Source organism: Rhipicephalus microplus, chromosome 1 (assembly GCF_043290135.1).
Source record: "Rhipicephalus microplus isolate Deutch F79 chromosome 1, USDA_Rmic, whole genome shotgun sequence".
Classification (NCBI taxonomy): Eukaryota; Metazoa; Arthropoda; class Arachnida; order Ixodida; family Ixodidae; genus Rhipicephalus; species Rhipicephalus microplus.
Genome location: NC_134700.1, coordinates 170880008 through 170903656, shown reverse-complemented (window position 1 = coordinate 170903656; position 23649 = coordinate 170880008). Strand labels below are relative to the sequence as shown.

The window sequence follows — 23649 nt, the reverse complement described above, 5'->3', positions numbered from 1 at the left end:
GGGCAGATTGAGAGCGCTCTGCAAGAGGCGATTGACACCGTAGAAGACTACCTTCGCCCTTCCGGGCTCAAGTGCTCCTCGAGTAAGTCAGAACTTTTGCTTTATCGGACTGCATGCCGGGGACCAAAGCCCAGGGGATGGAAGCCGTTAAACCAGATAGACATCCATCTCCGTACAAATCAAGGGGATGCCATCCAGAGGGTCGACTCCATCAAGGTCCTGGGAATGCTGATAGAGTCTACCGGCGCCAACAGCAAATCTATAGCCAAGTTAACTCGGAAAACAGACAGTGCGGTGCACCTCATACGCAGAGTGGCCAACAAAAGAAATGGGATCAAGGAAGACAACCTCATCAGGTTGATGCATGCGTTTGTTCTAAGTCACTTCACATACGAGGCAGCAATGCACAACTGGTCAAGAGCAGAGTCCGAGACACTGAATGTGCTCCTCAGGAAAGTTATCAAGAAGGTCCTGGGCCTACCCATACATACCAGCACCGAGCGTCTGCTTGAGCTTGGCATACACAACACGCTCGAAGAAATAGCAGAAGCCCAAGAGAGAGCACAGTTTGCAAGGTTATCTACTACAAGGCCGGGGAGAATGATCCTGCAGGAGCTGGGCCAAAACCCAATAGCAATCAGACGCAATTACAATGATATCCCTGACAACATCAGGGAGACTATCACGGTATCTCCTATACCGAGAAACATGCATCCAGAACACAACGTTGGAAGAAGAGTAGCGAGGGCCAGGACTATACTTCGTCAAGTCTCAAACGAGGAACGAGGGGTCGTATTTGTTGACGCGGCTTCCTACGCCAATGGGAAAGCGTTTGTGGCAGTGGTAGTCGATGGGGCTGGCCATGCCGTCCACTCAGCGACGGTCAAGACGAAAGACCCAATCATTGCTAAACAGGTGGCCATCGCCTTAGCACTCAAGATGGATAACATTGAAGTCGTCTACAGTGATTCCATGGCAGGACTACGGGCGTTCGCCAAGGGGACGGTCTCTGAACAAACGCTGAAAATACTGCAAGGCAAGAACATAACACATCATCTTCTGAGTTGGTTCCCAGCTCACCTTGGACAAATCAACGATTCCCCTCCCAATCTCAACGAAGCAGCACGCGAGGCGGCGCGATAACTCTCCAACTGCGCCTCCCCGGGGATGCGTTCTAGCGGTGAAGGGGATAACCGGGAAATTCTTACAACATATAACGAGCTCACTAAACATTTCTACCTGTCTAGAAGGATTTTCCCTCCACCTCACAAAAATCTAACCCGGCTCCAAGCACTTACATTAAGGCTTTTGCAAACGCGGATGTACCCTACTTTGAAAATGTTACACATCATGTACCCTGACCTATACCCAAGTAATCTTTGTCCACATTGTGGGGAAATAGCTTCATTAGAACACATGCTCTGGCAGTGCACCAAATTCGCTCATTTATCGCACATCACCTCTGCCAGATGGGAGGCGGCAATCCGCAGCTCGTCCTTGGCAGATCAGCTCTGGGCTGTCCACCAAGCCCGCGAGGCGGCTGAGGAGCTTGACATCTCAGTCCCCACGTGGGAGCTGCCCGCAACACAGTGATCTGTGTTTTGGAGGATCAAATAAAAGTTTATCCAATCCAATCAAGTTTTAAAGGAGATACATCCTTCACAAGTTAGGAAGATCTGGGTGAAATTTCATCCTGAGGCTATGAGAAGTACCAAAAACATGATGTCTAATCTCAAGAAGTTGCCCAAAAAAGGATCTTGAGGAAAACGAATTTTATTGTAAAAATATAAGTCAAAACAAAGCTCATCTGTGAGCAAAGATATGTTTCTAAAATGATTTCTTCTATTATGCAAGCTCGGCAATTATTGTTATTTTGAGAATGTGGCTTTAGTGAACTCCTCATGTGAAATGCAATGGCAAGCAGCCAGGTGACAGTTGTTGAGAATCTTCGGATCTTCGTTGTTGCGACAAAGAGCCACCGCACTTCCATCAGTTGCTGCCTTTAGTTTTCGGGATATGGGCTAGGCGACTGGCCTCAGGTTGGGCTCGTGTGTGGTCGGCATTGTGGTGAGACGTAAAGGCCTGGCTACGGTGGTTGGGTAGGTCATCTGGTGGTCCATTGCACTGCTGCGAGATGGTCGGTGATGTTGCAAGGTCACTCACCTCACTGCTGACGTGGCACGTTCACCCCAAAACCATGCAATTCCGTCCCACAGTTCTGGCAGTGGCGCTATGTGTGTCTGGCTTCACCACAGTGGTAGCAGAGGGCGAGGCGGCAGTCAGGGATATGACAAACGTCAGTTTTTCTCGGTGCGTAGCAACGGTCGACAGGTGAGCAGGGTGGTAACGGCGGTGTTTCGTGACAGAAATGCAGCGATGCGCTGTCATGACGAGGGTGTAAAGAGGGAGCATCACGTGGGACTGCAGCAGCACAGTTGATAGCTTGCAGCTGCGGCTCTGCTGGCTGAGGAACACCACGTGACTGCTGGATTTTCTCACGCACTACTACTCAAGCACTCGGTGTCACCTCTGGCCATGGAAAATAGCTTCCGGAGCTCCTCTAGCACGATGGCTCTGATGTAGGCTTGTGCGAATAGTGAATTTCAGTTCAAATTGAATTTGAAGCAAATAGTGATTGTGGTCAAATATTTACAAATTGAATTTGAGTAGCATAGATCACATTTTATGATGAAAAATGGGCATATTTGTCATTACATAACTAAGCTGCACTGTATATACAGGGTGCCCCAGATATCTTTAGTCAGAGTTTAAAAATATGCTGACACACGCAATTACGACACGACCAAATGCATGTTGCTGACCGTTGCATAGAGTTAGTCAGACTATTTATTGTGTTTTAAGATATTGTTTAGTTAGATCTGTTTAATTAACTAACTTCTGAAGGAACGAAGATTGGTAAAAAATTTCAATGCGAAAGTTGTAGATCGCTTCGCAAAACGTCTGATTAGATAGTTTTGAACATTATATCTGTTAATTATTAGCGTTTTTCTGTTAACTATAAATGCCTACAAAATACAAAAAAAAATAACACGAGACAAACCCACTGGCCTGCCTACATGCGCCGTAATTCTGGTGCTTTCTAACGTTCTGCGTACAAACGATACGCTTCCCTCACCCCGGTTTATAGCAGCAATAAGCTGTCAAAGCGGATATCGCTTTTGTGGCCGATAGCAAGAGTATTCGTCGCAAAGCCACTATCATCGTTGCGACCTGGTTGAGACAGCACAATCGAGCAAATGCTATGGTCATTTCATACGCAGAATTTTAGGGAGCTCTAGACTCAATGTGTGCACTGGTGCGCAAGCGGGTTTGTCACTTGGTATTTTTTTGTATATCGTGGGCATTTGTAGTTAGGAGAAAAACACTAATTAACAGATATAAGGTTCAAAACTGTCTAATCAGACGTTTTGCAAACCGACCTACAACTTTCTCATTGCAATTTTTCATCCATCTTCGTTCCCTCAAAAGTTAGTTAATTAAACTGATCTAATTAAACAATATTTTAAAACACAAAAATAGTCTTTTTCTAGGCAAGCGTCAGCAACATGCATTTGGTCTCGTTGTAATTGCGTGTGTCGGCATATTTTTAAACTCTGGCTAAATATATTTGGGGCACCTTATATATTTTAATACCTAAACAAGGCCGGTGCAAATGTTTCTGTTTTTTTGGGTTCAAAGGAAGGAACTTTGAATAGTAGCAGGATTTGACTTTAGGTAGAATGCGAATGATGACCTGTAAAAAAATATATTTGGTTTTGATATTTACTATACCATGAGCATATAAGCTGGTATGCCGTTGGCCTTCTATGGTGTGTGTGCGCACAATGTGTCCTGTATAAATTCAAGCCTTTGAGCTATGAATAAATCAGTTAGAGTGGGCGCATTGTGTGTTTGATGCATGGGTGTGTGCGTGTGTGAGTGATCGTGTCAAGTTTTCGCGCTTGAATTAACTTTTCGAAATGGTATAACAAGCTTTTGAATGTAAACATTATGAATTCATGTGAGGGTGATATGTTCATTTAACCTTGAAGTGGGGCTTGGTGGCACTGCAGATTTCCAATAAATATGTGTTTTCTTGGCTTAGCACCTCGACTGCAGTGAAACCACCTCTACGGGGGTTTCACGTGAATGAATTTCAAAGTATTCGAAATTCGTTCATTTCGAATACTTTGAAATTCTCAATAATTTAAATTTGGATCAAAGCAAGTTTGAATACTCTGATATTCTTTCAAATATTTAAAGCATTCGAATATTCGCACAAGCCTGCTTGGATGGTATTGTGCTAGTCATTGGTGCTAAGGGCATGAACCGCTGGGCTTTCTTGGATGGATCGGCGATGGTACTGTTGGGTGCGCATTTTCAGAGTCTGCTCAATAGTCCCCGCTTCCAAGACAAATTCTTGGGCTTTCGGGGGAGGATATCAGCTGCCTGTTTGTTCCCTAATACACTCAGCTGTCTTCGTGTCTTTTAGTGTTACTCCTATCATTTTTAGTTTCATCATATACAGTGTGGTTTTTAATTTCTTCTTGAGTTTTTTTGTAATTCTATAAAGTCTAGCTTATTAGAGTCACAATTGTGTTCTGTAACATTGATGTAGATGTATGAAGTTTGAAAGATTTAAATGAGATTGGGATTTTTACGTCACCTTTTGTATTCTTTCACAGTGAGATAGTACTATTCTTTCCCTTAAAAAGCTAACTCTAGTGCTCGTTATCTCCAAACAGGGTTGTATACTACGAGCTGGTGCTGACAACGAAGGAATACATGCGAGAGGTGACAACCATTGACCCCAAGTGGCTGGTAGAGTTTGCATCTTCCTTCTTCAAGTTTGCCGACCCAACCAAGCTAAGCAAGCACAAAAAGCAGCTGCGCCTCGAGCCACTCTACAACAAGTACGAGGAGCCTAACGCATGGAGAATATCCCGTGTGCGCCGCAGACGCAACTAAAACATATGCCACTCGTCAAGAAACTTTGCCTCTGTTTGCAAAGAACAGCTGTGGCCTCTTGACCAGTTATGCTGTGCCACTTGCATTCGGGTGATGTACTGAAAGCACAGACTATGTGTGCCTTTGTGTAAATATGATGCGAATTACCGTGTGTCGTGCTTTTCTGGTTTGACGAAGAAGGGTACTTCGGTTATGTGCTCGCTGGAATGTGTTGCATAGCTGTTTTGGACAAACCTTGTCTATTGTATTTCCTGGAGAAACTGTTTTCTTTTTCACCACAGGTTTATGTGCTTTATTTTAATTAGACTTATTCGAAAAGTGAATTTATGTTTCAAAGCGAATTTGAAGCGAATAGTGATCTCGTTCGAATAAGTTCGAATCGAATTCAAATAGTATATATCGCATATTATAAATAAAAATGGGCATATTTGTCAAAACCCAACTAACCTCCACATTATTATTTTTTTAATTGAAACAAGGCCTGTGCAAATGCTTTTTTTCTTTTGCATCGAGGAAAGCAGAAACAATTTTGAATAGCAGCAGTATTTTACCTTCAGTAGAACGCAAGGGATAGCCAATAAGGCGTGTTAATTTTAAACATTTACTATACTCAGAGCATATAAGTCGGTATAACAAGCTTTTAAACTGATGTAATGGCCATGATGAATTGATGTGAGGGTCGGTTTCGTGTTTGGGAAAACCTTATTCTCGTTGTTAAGGTAATATGTTCATTTACAAGGGTACTGATATTAAATTTCAAAATCAAGATGTGTCCTTCATGTGATTTCTCAGTATGCATAGGTCTTCTTGGCCAAATTTAAATGGCATCCATCGGGTGTAAGTTACTTTATTTCGATGACAAACAGCGTGTGAAAGCTCAACGGGAAATTTAGTGCCCTGCAACTTCGACACTAGTGCTACATGTTCGGTGTAATACATTCGACACATATCATCCTGAGTAACAATGCGCTAGTAGCGATGATGCTACGATCTATGTGTTCTTATCATAGTGCCGACACCTAGAAACGCTCTCACTCTTCATGTTTGATTTTTGTCGCACTGCTTTGAATAATTTTACGACTACAAATTTTAAACGACCAATAAAAGAAAAGAAAATAGCATGATTCGACATGCGTGCTGCAGTCAGTATGAAGGGGAACCGTTGTGAGCTGCAGTCGTCTGGTTGGATGCACGAAAAAAGCACTACGAGTGTGTTGTTTCGTTACACATGTGGTGCGGGATCACATGCTATCAAAGTGGAGTAGCGGATAGATAAATGTCATTGCTAACAAGAAACACGCGGGTATCATTAATAGTGAACTCCAATTCATCTGTAGACAATTTTGTGCTCGCGTAATATTGGGTTACTGCCGCCTTAACCGTGAGAGGCCGGATAAGTGGGGCCATCTGGAGTCGCAGAGAAGAGCCTGGAAAACACAGAATTGTTATTTTAGAAACCTAACCCATTCTATTGCACTGCTGGCGTGCGTTCTCTAGAGCGGTATTCTATAGACCCCTTTGCATATACTGGAATGCTATGCACACCAAAACTCCCCAATATAGCAATAATTGTGACACACGAGCGAGCATGACTGAAGCATGTGGCCCCAGGCACATCCTCATTGCTGCTTGGATCGAATCGCTGTTCTGCAAAGAAATGATCGAAGCAAAAATGATTCGCGGCGTCGTGAATCGCAGCGATTCCAAGCTCTAGACAATTGTATTGAACTCTAGCTGACACTTTTGACAGTGACGATTGCAACGCTGGTGACTAGGCATGAATGAATATGTACGCCTAGCAGATGAAATGTTAGCAGAGCAGCTGAGCCTCATGTCACTCTTTTCTGTGAAAGAAGTGGTCAGCTTGGGAGTGATCTGGAGGTGACCGCAAGGAAGCGCTGCCAGCGCAAAAATGGCAGGCTTTCCGCCAGTTTTGAATCTGCTAGATACTGGTGATATAAAACAATAAAATAGATGGCTATTCGTTCCTCGGTTGCAATTTGGGTCTTGAACCGCTACTAGGGGGTTGTTAATTACTCGTGGATGCAAAACTCTTGACATGAGTACTTTTGATGTCAGCTGCAATGCGAGTTTCCCTTAAGTATGTGTTTTCACGGCTTAGCACTGCTTCACTGCAGTGAAACCATCTTCACAGGAGGTTACATGCGGACTAATATATACACTTATTTGCTCATTTCAAATACCTCGAAATTGTCAACAATTTAGGTTTGAATCGAAGTGAGTTCGAATACTGTACTATTCGTTCGAATATTCCAACAAGCCTATTTTTAATGTAACTTGATCTGTTTGACTGCCAGGACTCCTCCACAGAAAATCCTAGAACAGCGCTCGTACAAAACAAAATTGAAAAATTCATATTTTCAAGTCCTTGCACTTGATGCGCCAATATGTACAACTACTACTTGAGCATACCTGGGTGATCATTTCCAGTGCTGACACTTACACAGCATGAGTACTGTTAACTGCTTCGATTCACTTGTTCTCAATAACTGACCCTGTGAAAATGGCACACATGTTAGTCTGTCTTGTAACTGTTGTGTTTGTGTTGCATAGTGTGTAAATATGACTGTAAATATATAACTTGACATTAAATATGACCCTTTGTCTGACACTTATTCATGTTCTTTTACTAAAGTTGTTTCATTCTTCACCGGAGTGTCAGCTGCTATTGTCTAATGAGTAGCGCTGTCTTTCCTTTACTTATCCATACAACTATAACTTTTTCCGACCATTGATGCAACGATAGTAGTCGCCTCATTAAGCAACTGTTGCATACTGTAACTTGTGCAATCATGTAGGAAAAACACTTTCATTGGTCATTACATTGCTGTTAAAACAAAAGAGCGTCATTCCATGCCAACTTACTCAACAGTCCTCTTCAATTACACTACCTCCAAAATCAAGAATAAAAAAAAAACTTTTCAACATTCAATAAAACTCTGAATTCTCTCACCTAGATTGTGAAAAAAAAAAACTATGCATTATTGCATCTATTGCATTATGCATCTACTGCATTATGAGTGCTGCTAATACTAAATGACAAAAGTAAAGGCCTTCTTTAAGTGCTACTTACTCAATATGTCAGCGTAAGAAACCACTATAAAGCTGTCTTACAAACACTCGCAGGATCTGTTGTCTGCCAAAACATAATTTGCTTCTTAATATTGTTGCGATAGCAATTATATGGACACTGTCGGCTGGATTTTGCCGCTGGCGTCAGCGTCGCTCACCTTATATGTATACGTATCTATATATCAATATGCAAGAAAGAAAAGAAAGCCCAAAAAAAAAACACTCCAGCACGCAGAATCGAACGTGGAACCTCTGCATCGTGAAATCGAGGCGTTAACCGCTGCACCACCTCAAAGCACGTCCTTCACCGTTCAAACGGCAAGCTATTTATATCTACCACTTACCGCTGCTCACAAACATCTCGGGGGGGGGGGGGGGGGGAATCGCGTTTTCAGAATTACCAGCAAGATGGCGCAATCAGCATGCGTTGCCACATCGCGCGATGGCACCCGCTCTAATCTCCTATGTGTACTTTGCCCAACTTAGAGAAGGGAAGCAACGCTCCCTCGTGGGCCCTTATCGCATGGTGGCGAGGAGGGGAGGATCAAAAGTCTTGGCTGGCCTCAGGCTTTACCTGGAATGATTCTGCTGTAGTTACTGGGCACACAAAGGTCACTGCAATCATTGCAGTCTCCGTTTGTGACAAGCGCGCGCTTTTCACACACAGCAAAGTAACAAATGGGACGCTTATTCGCGTGCATTCGTACCTGTGAGTACGTTTCGTGCGTCATTTATGCGTGAGAAATGCGGGACTTGTTTTGATCTGCTTTCCATTCTGCGCGTGACCGTTCAATTTGTTGCTATCGGGTTCATTGCTTCGCCTTTGCGGCAAAGCTGTGACTTTTATGCATGAGCCTCAATAAACAACATAGAAATTATGAAATGCGGCACTGCAGGCCTTTTTACATGGCAATAGAGCACTGCCGTGCTATATTGGGCTTCTGTTCCTGTATTTAGCTTTGTTATAGGCAGCAAAACGAACCAACCCCCAAAGGATAAAAAGAAAAACGCATGTGGCATTGCGTGATCTACTCATTCCCATAGTTCTTTTACAGTAAGTGATGTATTTGGTGCAATAGATTCCTGCGCCACAACTACCAAATGGGCTGCCCAATTGAAGGCTCAATGCTGCCGACATTCAAATCTGGAGGACGCACTGTCAACGTAAAAGCTAAGCACCAGTACTGCTTTGGTACTCGTGCAGACCACAACGGAGTGGTGTTCATGGCTATCCACTTGAATATGGGGCTTTGCGCAACGGACACCATAATCTTTCGTACCTAGCATGACGTTGATTAACTTTGTGCCGCTGAATTGTGCAATGGCTTGCTTCTAATGGTTGTCTGTGTCTCTCATATTAGACTCGCCAAAGACATCATGCACTTCGCACCTTTCATGAACTACCCATCAAACCACACAGGTATTAGTTATCGGAGACTATAATCTCAATAAATATAAGGGTAAAGAAAAACTTTCTACGCCTTATGCACAAGAACATCTTGTTTCTTTCTCTCACAACACGGTCTACTGCACTGACCTTGTGAAACACTTGCCTGATCATTGAAAATCGAGCATTGCTGCGGCAACTTGGAATGCATATCTATCCATTCATGATTTCTCTAATCATACGGTTTCATTCGTGACCATGAGAGAGGAGGAGGTGGTGGAAGGGAAGAAATGAAAGGCAGGGAGGTCAACTAGACGCACGTCTGGTTGGCTACCCTGCATTGGAGGAAGGTGTGAGGGGATTAAAAGAAAAGAAAGAGAGGAGAGGTGAAGAGTACTGTGTGGGTACATGTGCCCCTGTTAATTGCACGCTTATAAGGGGGCACTTAGTCTGGCCGACTTTGAAAGACCTAGCAATGCCCACGTCGCTTTGCCGGCCTGCGACGTGTATAGTCATGAACCGAGGATCTTCGAAAAAAGGTCTATTATATCTAGTTTGTTTAGCGTTTTGCTTGCACGTTGGGTTTGCTTGCAAAGTGACCACAGAAACAGAGTAGATTTCCTATTGTCTAGTCACTATCGCACAAGTCACATCTGGAGGTATCTGCCATTCCTACATGAAAACATTTCTTTGTGAAAGGTACTCCTAACCACAGACAGCACAGTGTTGTTGCATTCCAGCAAGAAAGGTCCAATGGAACTTGAAGCTTGCTCGATGGACCCAATTTATGTAGGTGGCGGTTCCCGACACTGGGCCTACTCAGCCAAGTTTCCGACGTTGTGCCAGCAAATGAACGAAGGCCCCTTGCAACGTCAGTTCTCGACAAGGGTATTGAGGTTGTCTGGGCGTTCTCGTGGGTGGATGAAGCAGCATCATCAGTGAGGTCATTATCGACAATGTCACAATGTCCCAGTAACCACTGGAACACCACGTCATGTCCTTTTGATAAAACTTGGTAAAGGACTTCTCTAATTTCGCTTTAGTTGTTCATGCACCCTTCGTCGTAATGCTCATTGCTAACTTTGAAGGGATGCCTTAGAGTCGCAGAAAACAGCCCATCTTTGAGACCGGGCTTCCACAATACAAAGTGTAGCAGCACATTAGGCGGCAAGCTCTGCTGATGTTGATGTTGTCCTGTGGGACTCTTTGAATTTTATAGCGACTTGGTATGCCCACATAACAGCGCCTGTGGAGCTGTCAGCAAGGGCGATCCATCGGTATAAGTGTGGGTCCTTAGGCCGCATTCTTCGTTAAGTAGCGACAATGTCCCCTGTCGCAGGACTGCTGTTGAATGACGGCTCTTCGTTATTCTCCGAATAGTGAGATGCACCTGTGGTTATTGTAGGCATCACACAGGCGACAGTGGTCTTGCTGCTGGAGAGAAGCTCAATGAAAGGCATTCTCTTTGAGCGGAAATAATCTTTGAAAACATCGCTTGTGGTCTTTGAAGTGGTAACACAGTTAAATGGTGACCGGCAATTCGGCAGAGGTGTCTTATGTGGTCTCTTAAACTGTCAGTGATGACGTATGCTTGAATTGGATGCTCTCTTGCGATCATAATTGTCCCATAGGTTGAGGTGCAGCATGGCAGTCCTAAGCACGTGCATATATAGTGCCTGTCCTTGCAGACTTTTGAGAGTGCGGATGTTCGTCTTGCATGTACTTGCAAGCAACGGCAAGCTGTAGCATAAAAATGCCAGTACTAATGCTCTGTATAGTTGCATCAGTGAACTTATCAATGTGCCTCAAGATTTCTCGCATAGGAACCGCATTATATGAAGAATGGAAGTTGACCTCCTTTTCAGGTAAGTGTAGTGGGCACTCCACAAGAGGTCCCTGTCAATAATCACACCATGGAAGAATGATTATTGTGGTATGCAACCTTTTGTCCATTGATGGTAACAGGGTAAGGTCTCATGGCCCTGCAAGTAAACGCAACCAATATGCGCATTTCTCTGTTGAGACGGAAAGACATTGGTTGCGGAGATACCATGTTAGGATGGCAGCCTGCTGGAGTCTTGCATGCACTCGCAGATGGGTTACAGCCGAAGACCACAAACAAAGATCGTCAGCATATATGGAGATGTGGATAGTATTTGGCAAAAGTTCACGAAGGCTTATTATCACGAGGTTAAACAAAGTGGGGCTCAATACGGTGCCCTAATGGTCGCCACGGTAGGTATAGCAATTGGCAGTAGGTCCATTTTCTGTCTGTACAAAAAAAATTATGCACCATCTTCCCGACGCTAACCCTGATGGAATGCGAAGCAGCAGCGGCACGCACGGCGTTGACCTGTTTGAAATGGGCGTAGACACGAGTGCTGGAAGAACGGTTGAGCTCGGTATGTTCCCGTGGGCAAGGCGGGTAGCGGTAACCGTACGTATGACGCTCACAGTCGGAACCCAATTGCCCGACGTCAGCGACTCTTTGCAAGTGGCGCAGACCGAAGTTGGACGAGTGCGCGCGCCAAACTCGCGTCGAATCACTTCGGTCGCCACCTCCAGCAAGCTTGCGGACGGAACCGACGTTGGACAAGTGGTTGTCGAACCACAGACGGTCGCACGCGCGGCAACTATGACCGAAGCTACGTTGGAGGAACTCTCGTCGGAAGCGGGCGTCGGCCCCGGCGTTGCTGGCGGCGTTGTGGACGGCTCTCGTTGCGCGCGGACGCGATCGGCGTTGCGACGGCGAGACGCCTCCGGATCGGCCGGTGGAGCCCGGCGCTTTCGAGACGCTGCCGACAACGGCGACGTCGAGGATTCGCCGGCGTTGGTCTTCTGCTGTCAGCGCTTACGCTCGGCTCTCTTGGCTCGCGTCTCGTCGGTGTTAACCGTGCACCATCTCCATTCTCGAATGCGACCGGCGTGCTTAGACTCGAACCTCGTCAGTGTCGTTGGTCTTCCACTCACTGCCAACGCTTCTGTTCGGCTTCCCTATAGCTCGCGCCTGGTCGGTGTTACAGGCGCGACGTCGCCATTCACGAACGCGATCAGCTCTGCTAACCCTCGCAACGGCGGCCGGGTTAGGCCAAATTGCCTCGGCGCATGTTTCGGCGGGCAAAGAGGCTTCGCTTTCCGGCGTCCTCTCCATCGCAGATAAACGGGCCCAAAGAGTGTTCGCTCGATTTGCGCTCGAACATTGCGAGTGGTGGAGAGGCTGAAGCGAGAGAGAGGTTACACGCGGCGAGCGCGCGGCAGACGAGGGAGTGACGTCACCGCACACTGGGAAGGCGTGACCTACTTGGTATCGCCCCAACACCTGCAACGAGGAGAGCGCGGTGTGGCGTGCTGAGACGGAGACACGGACGGACGGTGTTACACAGGCTAGTCAAAGCGCTGCTTCGCATCTAAAAGGACCATCTCATCAAATAATCCTGGATTCATTGGAACACCAAATCCATTAATTCTGACAGCCTCCAACGATTCAAGGATGGCATAAGTTGTTAAATTTTCATATGCCCCTTGGACATCAAGGAATAGTGCCAGTGATATGCGCTTGTGGCACTTTTTATTGCTAGATAAATGTTGCAAGATCAATTACATAGTCAACTGATGGCCTACCTTGCCGAAAGCCCATCATACACTGTGGGTGCACGATGTAGCGCTGAAGATACCATTCTAGGCGTGTAAATATACTTTCCTTGACTTTGCCTACGCAACTTTGGGGCAATTGGGCGAAATGATGTCAAATCGAATGATGACATTCCTGGTTTGGCTCGCCTGCCATGAGTGGTTGTAATAACATAACAGCTTTCCCCTGGCCTCCTGTTGAAGGTTGGCTATTGCAGCATAGGTGATGCCATTGGGCCTTGGTGAAGATGATCGTCAGGAAGCAGTCAAAGATGCATCAAGTTCTTCTATAATGAAATCATTGTCCATTTTGGGGATGCGGGGCTCAGGGAAAGCACTCTTAATTGTTGAAGCAGACATCATGAACACAACAGCGATTTGCACACAAAACTCATTCGCCATTACAAGTTGGGTGAAGCCTAAATGTAGGGCTAAAGCCATGAAAAGATGTCTTTGTAGGGGAGCCGAGCGCAGGCCATGAATAGTGCTCCATATGCGTGACAACGACTTTAGAGGATCCAATGACTCACAAAATGGTTTTCAGTGTTGCTCTTCAAGTTTGTACAAGCGGCGTTAGACCTTCTATTGTATGCGTTGTGCCAGCCTCAAATCACATATTGCCTCCGTGCGTATGCATCTCCTTTCCACGCTTCAGCAAAGCACACACCGTTTTTCTAGCCCAACTTCCGTAGTCAACTACGGTTTCCGGTAAACCGGAAAAGACAGGAAGCTTTCCTCATCGCCTCTTTGATCACATTCCACAAGATATGGTCAGGGTCTCCACGGCATGCATTTTCCATTTGGTTTGGTTTGGAAAAACTTTATTGACAAGTCCGAAGGCGTGCGCCCTAGCACACGGCGGGCCGCTCCCACGATGGGACAGTAAGGCCGAGCCCTAGCGCCGCATCGTGGGCCCTCTGGACAGCCCAAAGTTGCGATGTTATGTCTGGACTCCGGAGAGCGGAGTCCCACTTTCTGGACGATGCTGTATCGGTGCCACGTACCGAAGGGCACTCCCAGAGCATGTGGTGTAAGGTGGCTAAACCGCCACATTTTGTACACGAGTTGGTTAAATAAACATCAGGATAAAGCTTGTGAAGAAAGGCAGGGTTAGGGTACGTTTCTGTTTGAAGTAATCGCAATGTAAGCGCCTGCGCTCTATTTAGCTTCGCATGTGGAGGTGGAAAGATTCTCCTATCCATAGCGAAATGTTGGGTTATTTCATTATATGTAGTTGGCGGATCCCTGTTTACGAAATCTCCAGTTCGACCCAAAGGTCCTCCATGGCCGCGGACAGCTAACCCTCGCGCCCTGGAGTGGGCCAACTCATTGAGATTTATGATCCCTCCGTCCATGTTTCCCATATGAGCTGGGAACCATGTAATGGTATGGGTTGTAAGCAACTTATCACCGAGTATGTTTTTGGCCTCTTTGCACACAGCTCCAACACTGAAGGCACGAATGGCAGCTCTAGAATCGCTAAATATGTGTTCATTACGCTGATCTAAAAGAGCCAAGGCGATGGCAACCTGCTCAGCTGCATTGGCAGTTCTGGCGCATACCGACGCCGCATTAATTGTAATGCCTTTGTGGTTGATTGCCACTACCGTGAATCGGTCTCTCTGGCCATCATATTGCGCCGCGTCTACGAAACAGGCCCCCCCGTCAAGATCCGCAACTTGGCGAAGAAGGGCCCGAGCGCGCGCTCTCCTCCTTCCAACATTACGTTGGGGATGCATGTTCCGCGGGGCAGGCGAGACAATGATGTTTTCCTTCTGATCCCTCGTCAACCCTTGGTACAGAGCCTCAATCTGAGCTGGTGGAATACCCATTTCTGCGAGAATCATCCTCCCCGCTTTTGAGCCAGACAGCCTAATTACCTGTGTTCTTTCTTGTGCTTCCGCAATTTCCTCCAATGTATTATGAATTCCCAACTGCAGGAGACGATTGGTGTGGGTGTAGTTGGGGAGCCCAAGGGCATTCTTTACAGCTCTCCTGATCATTGCATTAAGCTTGTCCCTTTCCATTCTCTTCCAGACATGCATTGCCGCCACATATGCAAAATGACACAGCAGAAAAGCATGTATAAGCCTGACCAAGTTGTCCTCTGATAGTCCTGTCCTTCGGTTAGCCACCCGTCTTATGAGCCTAATAACACTGTCTGTCTTTTTTTCCAACCTTTTAATCGTGATGGTGTTGGTGCCCGTTGCTTCTAGCGTCATACCTAAGATCCGAATGGAAGCGACTTTGGGGATTGATCGTCCACTTTTGGTACGTAAGTGGATGTCATTTTCTAGGGGCGGCACCCAGCCTCGCGGTCGACGGCCCCTCCTGACCGGTTTATAGAGGAGAAGCTCAGACTTTTCCGGAGAGCAAGAAAGGCCTGTGTCTTCCAGAAAACTCTCGGTAGTGTCGATGGCCTCTTGCAGGGCCGCCTCTACAGTGCCATCACTTCCTCCTCTACACCAAATGGTGATATCATCGGCATAAATTGTATGACCAACATCTGAAATTCCAGAAAGCTGCCTCGAGAGACCAGCCATGACGATGTTAAAAAGTAAGGGTGATAGAACAGATCCCTGCGGGGTGCCCCTATTTCCCAGCGCTTGCACATCCGATTCTAGATCTCCAACTTTAAGTATGGCTTTTCGACCACACAGGAAGGATCTGACAAACGCATGAAATGAGGAACCTAGGTTGAGACTTGAGATCGCATCTAAAATAGAATCATGGCGGACATTATCAAACGCTTTTTTTATATCCAAGCCTAGGATCGCCCTGGTGTCTCTGGTATGATTATCTAAAATTTGACACTTAATGATTTTCATAGCATCCTGCGTACAGAGGCCTGGCCTAAAGCCAATAAGGTAGTGAGGGAAGAGATCATTGTGCTCTATGTAGTCCGCGATTCGGTTCTGGACAACGTGTTCCACCACCTTTCCCACGCATGACGTGAGAGAGATGGGGCGCAGATTGTCCAAACTTGGTGCTTTACCGGGCTTGGGAATGAGGATCACCTTGGCCAACTTCCATTGTTCCGGGATGTCACCTCCCTTCCAAATCCTATTAATCTCATCAGTAAGAAATTCAACAGAGTCATCTTCCAAATTCCGAAGCGCTTTGTTGGTGACCCTATCTGGACCCGGCGCCGATCGGCCATTGAGTTCGTGCAGGGCACGTCGCACATCGCTGATGGTGAAGGGTTCATCCAAATGGGCACAAGGTGTTCCCATATACCCCGGATAGGCTTGCATGGAATCAACTGCTAGCGGTAGATACTTCTCAGCAAGCTGCCCCAATAGCTCCGCGCCCGAGGAGGATTTTTGAGCAAGATGAAGTATTCTAGCAAGGACCCCCCTCTGATTAGATTTAGTGCCCGACTCGTCAAGCAAGTGTTTTAAAAGATTCCATTTACCTCTGGTTCGCATTTGTCCATCGACTGAATTACAAATTTCATCCCACTGCTGCCTCGACAAGTTTTTGCAATGTTCTTCAATTTGTGTATTTAACTCCGCTATCTTTTTCCGAAGCCTACGATTAAGTCTCTGACCCTTCCATCTGGCCAATAGCGACTGCTTTGCCTCCAGTAAATGCGCAAGCCGACTGTCCATTTTGTTTGTCTGTACCTCTGTCTCAATGGTTCTGGTAACCGCTCTAACGTCCTGCAGCAGCATCTCTGTCCATTGCCCCAGAGAGTCCGGGATTTCCCCCTGTTCCGCTCGAGCGCTGCGTGACTCCCGAAATTTATCCCAATCCACGTAAGTAAACTTTCTTTTAGATTTTGCCTCCATCTGTAATTTAGTAACTGTAATATAATGATCACTTCCTAAATCCGTCAGAAGATTTTCCCAACCTACCGAGCCAGCATTTTTCACGAAAGCTAGGTCCGGGGTGGAGTCCCTGGTGGTGGATGTGCCGCGCCTAGTAGGAAACATCGGGTCCGTAATTAACGAGAGATCCGCATCTCCCGTCTCCTGCCACAAGCTCCTGCCTTTAGCTGAATCATACGGGTAGTTCCACGCCCGGAAAGGCGAGTTAAAATCCCCCGCCACAACCAGAGGAGAGAGCCCAGCCAATCTGGTTGCCTTAGCTATGATCGTCCTAAAACGCTGCCTATGATCACTAGGGCTACTATATATGTTCAGTATAAAAATGCTGGAAAGGTTGGAAGAACTCGGAATGACCTCACCTAAGGAGAGCTCCGTTTTATTAGGTCTTACCCCTAGATCATGTGTCACAAAGGTGAACTTGTTGCTGACTAACGTGGCAATCCCTCTGCCTTCCCCTTTAACTGCATGTGCCTTGTACCCCGGGAGGGTTACACTATCAGACAGCGTCTCCTGCAGTAGGATCACTTGCGGCTTCTCGCTGTGAGAGCGGACAAATTGCTGCAGGGTGCCCCTTTTGCTAAGGATCCCCCTGCAGTTCCATTGCCATATACGAAATTCAGCGTGCGAGGCCATCTTGATCATTGGAGGTGCTCCCTGACCCTGCCGTCAGGTTCTGTACAGAAGCAACTGTACTATTCGAACTGGGGATACTCATGGGAATGGGCGCCGATAAAGGCGTTCCCTCTGGAAAGAAATCCGGGTGAATCCGAGCTGCTCCCCTGATATTGGGGCTCTGCACCATAAGGCCGGCGTTCTGTAATTGATTCTCCACACATTGAATTCTGGCATGTTGAATATCTATTTTCTGATCCATAACTGTGAGACGTTGATCGACCGCCGAGAAACGCTCATTAAGTTTGTGAATCTCAAGGCAAATTGAATTTAGAGTCTCCTTAATTTCAGATTTAGCTCTAGCCTGCACATTCTCGGCTGAAGTCGCAGCCTTACGCTTGGCTGGGTTACCCGAGGGGCCCGCTTCCACGACCATGGGAACCTCCATGGGTTGAGGAGAGGGAGAACCTACACACGGAGAAGCAGATGCCAGAGTAGCTTGAGATGTACTGACACGTCTAAGCTCAGCCATTTCGGCTCTCAGCGACTCAATAATGCTGCGCATTTCGGCATTCTCCTTCCTAAGCTGATTTAGCTCCGCTAGACCATGCTCTGGCGCAGTGCCTCCCGTTACCTTTTCACCTCTTCCGCTGCGCACCCGGTCAGCCCAGGAGCCACCCTGCATCTCCGGTTGGGGTGGGCTTTGGAAACGGACTGTGCCATGCGGGTCCCTGGACTGGCTCCTCGAGTGCGATGGGCCTCTGGATTGGGACCGACGACGATCTCTGGACCGGGACTTGGCTCGGCCTTTAGACGAAGTTCCCTTTCGCTGGCCTTGGGAGCGACTTCTGGACCGAGATCTGGATCTGGACCGACTGCTTGCCTGTTGCGATGAGTCACGGCTGTCCACCCCAGTTGCAGCAGAACGACTGTTTGAGCTGGAGTTGCGGTGTGCAGGCTGGCTCACACCCTCGTCGGCGTTAGCAGGTACCGTTTGCTGACTACGACGCTCTGATTCCGCACGGCGCTCTCTTCGCCGCCTTCGCACAATAAATGGAAGCTGAAACCTTTGCTGGCAACTTTTATCCGTCGTGGCGTGTGGGCCGCCACAGAATCCACAGGTCGGGGAACATTGATGGTTCTCATCAGGGTTGTTGATTCCGCACCTCTTGCACACAGCTTCGTCCGGTGTCGGACAGACGTCCGCCCTGTGCCCGAGTCTGCCACAGGCATAGCAGCAGTCATGCTGCCGATGGTAAAGCGAGCATCTGACCAGCGCTGTGCCGAAATAAATGAAGTTGGGAACTTTGTAGCCATCGAAGACAATAACCACCGTCTCAGTGTTCTTAATACGTCTGACTCCCAGAGCCGTGGGGTTTCTTTCAGTAAGGATGCTCCTCTCCAGCTCCGTCTGGCTCTCCGATGCGTCAATCTTACGGATGACCCCCTTGCAGGTCTCATGCGGGGCAGCCTCGTAAGTGTTGATGTCATACTTCTTCATTCCCAATGTAAGGCAGCTCATCCTGAGGTAAGAGTCAGCGTTCGCACGGGACGCCGTGCTAATAACTATGATATTTTGCGTTGCATTCGGGCAGACAATGTCCTGACTAATGAGCGTGGGTACAATTCCAGCCGCCTCTGCGATTGCCCGGCCAAGTCTAGCTGAGCCCGCCTTCTCAACATCCAAGCCACCCCTTGGACGGACGATAATCTTCCAGTGCTCGCTAGGCAGTCGAGGCATTCTCGATGATTTGATAACTTGATTCTTCAAGTGTAGAGCTTTTCTTGTAGCACTGAAATTGCCCCTGGCATTCTCGCCGCATGCCGTGGCACGCTCTGTAGCACTGGCGTTCGTGCGCCTCGAGCTTTTCTTCACCGCGGCGGAACGCCAGCCGTGTTCCTCTCCAAACTCTTCCGGAGGGAGTTCATCACCGTCCATAATAACAGCAGCACCGTCCAGCATATTGGCTCAGCAGGTGGAACGAAGGGCGCGTCCATGGAAGGGCGCGTCCTGCCCGGCAGACGCCAACTCGGCGTTTGGTAAGCACGCGAGGCGTAGTCGGTGGCGTAAAAGTCCGAAAAATGCTCAAAAATGAACCTACCGGTGAAAGTCCGCTACCGACGTGAACCTTGGCAGCTTATGAGTTGACTCGTAGCAAGATCTTGAGGCACAGCACACGAAAAACCACAAAAATCATTTGCTGAAGCGGGAGCCCAAAGACCCCGGACTGCTCCGTTCTGCGCCACCTGGCGTTCCTCATGCATTTTCCATGAGTCGCTGTAATTCGAACCAATTGATTCTTCGTATCGTGGTAGGGGAAGAGTTTGTAAAGCCTCTTATTCACACACAAGTTGGAATATGGTCACTCCGATGTGTTTCAATGTCTGAAAACTGCTGCACTCTCGACCAGAACCTTCTGAATACCAGAGTCAAATAGAGGCAACTGCTGTACGCAAGGTCCCTAGGTCGTGCTTGGAGGCGAATGACATGAGGTTTCTTTCTTCAGCGCTGATCCTCAAACTACCCTAGATTAAGTGATCCGCATTGAAGTATTAAATAAAGTGTACATGTGATAAGAGCATTTGTAAATGTACATGTGTACATTTCTCTCTCAAACTTATATCCTGAATGTATCACTATTTTAAAACTCTTTAAAAGCTGCACTTAAATTTCACGTGAACGTGCATAAAAATTGTCAGTGAATTTTTTGTGAATTTCTACCTTTGAATGCTAGTGGGGATTAAAATTGCACCAAAACTCAATTGAACAAATATGGATGTAATGGTTGATTGATTATAATAAAGTTAATGAATAGTAAACTATAATAATAATATATTGTGTGGTTTAACATCCCAAAACCATGATATGATTACGAGACAATGTAGTGGAGGGGTCTAGAAATTTTGACCTCCTAGGGTTCTATAACGTGCATTTAAATCTAAGTACACGGGCCTCGAGCATTTTTGCTTTAATCGAAAATGCAGCTGCCACAGCCAGGATTTGCTTCCGCGACCTGCGGATGAGCAGACAGGCGCCAAAACCAAAAGACCGCCTTGACCTTGGCAGGTCGAATAGTGAAGCATGAAGTTAATGAATAATGGTCTTGCCACAGTGCTGCAAACAAACACTCGAAACAAACTTTTAGATGTACAGTAGACTCTCAGTAAACGGAACATGAAGGGACCGGGAAAATATGTTCCATTTAACAGGAGTTCCGTTTACTGAGAGGTGAACATGGGTGCAGAACACAAGCCTGAAACCAAGCACTGCAGAGGGAATTGTTCCTTTCAAGCAATAGTTCCCATGAACAAATTTACGTTTACTGAGAGTCTACTGTAAGAAATTCATTTTCATGACAATGCGGCTATGTAACAATGAGATTCGACTGTGTTGTTCATTGGTTTGTTTCGATGGAATTGACATTTTAAAATATTTGTGGACCACTTATATTAATGAATAGCATCTATTTGATTTAAAGACAGATATTGTTCAAACCTAATATTTTAAAATTTCAAATATTTGTACGTTTTCAGTAAACATTAACGTGCCACAGTTTTCCTTTTGTTCACATGGCTGGTGAACAAGCCATGTAGATGGGTGGATACGCAAGAAAGCTAAGTCCTCGTTACTTACTTTTCTTTTTGGGGGTGGGGTGGGGAATGGGCTGAGGTAGAGCTTTACATGCAAAGTGTAAAATGCTTACATCTGCTTGCGATTATCTGCATTAGTTAAATGTGTCCACAAATGTTAAGTTGATAAATTAACTCCATAAAAGTTCCAAGCACACGCCTAGATTTTGTGCTGGTTGCACGTTACCGACTGTAACAACAGTTATATGCTGTCTTTTCGCTATCTCGAAACTTCGATAGTCATTGCGTAAAAAAACAACATAGCCTGAATATTTTTATTGAAACAAAAATAGACATCTTTGTTACCACATTACAGTGACTATACACATATTCATAGTGACAGGGATCATGCGGTAATGTATATATACATACTGTTCCATGAACAAGCAACTACTTTTAAAATATCCATGACACAAAGGTGGAACTATAGCATCAGATGAGCCTCAATTCGAAACTTTCACACTACTGCTTTAGATGTGTGTGTTATCGTGCCTTTTTAAAGGGCCCCTCACCAGGTCCCATACCAAATTTTAGTTAGACAGTAGAAGTTGTTGGGTGTCCGATGAGGAACATCTTGCCACAAAAATTTTTTGAATCACTTCATCACGAGCGGAGAAAATGGTGGGTTTTTTGAAGCGGCGCGAAACGAGGATGAGAGGAGGCGAGCTCGAAACCCTTGCCACACCTCCGCGTAGCCTTCGTAAGCCAAATCTCTTCCCCACCCTCTCCGGCATCCGACCTAGAGGCGATGTGCGCATTACGTGCCTAAACAAGTCCAACCCCCGAGCACGCGAGCGGCGTCGCTTTGTTGAACAGCATCATTTTGTGGTATTCTGCCTGTTTCTGTGGGATGGTTTGGAAACGCTGGCTTATACGTGGTAGAATAGATGAGCACAATGAGTGCGCAAACGCAGAGAAGCGTTCCACGGAGGTCGTCTGCTCGATGCGCTGACCGCGGGTACACGAACGCATGCGAAACGCAGACACATTAGCCCCGCATCTCATTGAAATTCACGGGTGAAAATGGGAAAAAGACGCTCTCATTCTTTAATTTCGTCTCATTATTCATCTAGAGCTTTATTAATCTCTTCAAGCAACAAATTACATAAACTATGCATGCCGTGCTAAATAATTTTCGCCATGCCACGTGCCACTGTTTGCAACATCAGAGCTGAGTGGTCTACGTAGAGGACCAACGTCACTGCATTGCCGTGTACGTAGGGCCATTCATACGCGCACGTCATGCCCTCATTCTCTAGGCGCGCGCCAGCAGAAAGAAGGGGGAGCAGCGTTCATCTAAAATTTGACCCATTTCCGCGGCGCATAGCGTTGCAAATTTTGGCAGACGTGATCATGAAGGCCTCGTCTACACATTGCCCTTGTCAGCTCAAAATTGTCAAACCTGGTGAGTGGCCCTTTAACGAGGGGAAGCCACATAAAGTTGACCAAGCTGCTATACTGTATCCACGTAACCATAACAAATAGTCGTGCTCATGGAAAGAGGCTCTAAGGCGGTGCGGTATACCGAAAAGCCGAAATTTCGGTGCAGAAAGCTAAACATAATGCCAATATCCACAGCAGAATCTTAGGAGCTTCATGAAAAATCCCATTCATTTTGGAACCGACCTTAGAGTCAAATTATCTTACAAGTGTTTTTCATTTTTCTCACTTTCTGGGCGTCATGTTCTAACTATTAAAAACTGTAGGGTAGAGTTTCTGCTACATCTAGAAAAAAATGCGCCCACACTTCTTAATGCTGGATGAACCACAATCAACTGTATTTGCTTGCAGTCGCAGAGATTCGAGACACCAAGTACAAAGCTGTATTGGGTAGTTACAAAGCAGCACGAGCTCAGTCTCCTTTGGCTATAAGTGATCAACAGACGTGCATTATGTGTCGAGAAAAGGCAAAGTTGACAGCTCATCCCATTGTAGCCTTTCGGCAAAGAAATCATACCCGCAGTTGGTTCAGAACGCTGTAAATGACTCGGCCAAGTGTGCTGTTATGGCAAAACCTTTTCTGCCCTAATGCACCCCACACGACTGCTAAAAAAGATTAAGAATTTGTTTTTCTAGTGCATGTCACACGCACTGTATTCACTGGACTCGTCATGAAATATGTCTAATACATGCTGTGGTTTAGGGGGACAAGTTGAAAATGCATTTTTAGTACATCAGTCATGCAGTCTTCTTTTCTCTTTTTCATGTAGAATACAATACAGGTGGTTGTTTTCACACATACGCAATCATAAAACAGTGGGGCGGGCAGAGGGTGTAATTGTTGAAAAGTGACGGGAATATTTTTTTCCCCCGATCTTCATATTTACAGTGAAAAGGAACAAATAACCGTTACCTGTTAAAGAGGCCAAGTAGATTGTAACACTGCACAATTATAAACTTTGCAAAGCATGTTGTACATCACAATATAATTTAGTTTCACACAAAAACATTATGGAAGGGGCCAAACAAACTTTCAGAACATGAGCGCTGAACACTTCA

The 23649-nt window shown here is 46.2% G+C and overlaps 1 protein-coding gene across 1 annotated transcript in view; it reads left to right on the top strand.

The window, feature by feature from the left end:
* Nucleotides 1–5410, top strand: part of pea (ATP-dependent RNA helicase pea) — a 35469-nt gene extending 30059 nt beyond the window's left edge. Inside the window, exon 25 of the mRNA XM_037429819.2 lies at nucleotides 4746–5410. Coding sequence (XP_037285716.2) covers nucleotides 4746–4968 — 223 coding nt within the window. The 3' untranslated portion in view covers nucleotides 4969–5410. The remainder of the gene's footprint in view (nucleotides 1–4745) is intronic.
* Nucleotides 5411–23649: the final 18239 nt, after the last annotated feature.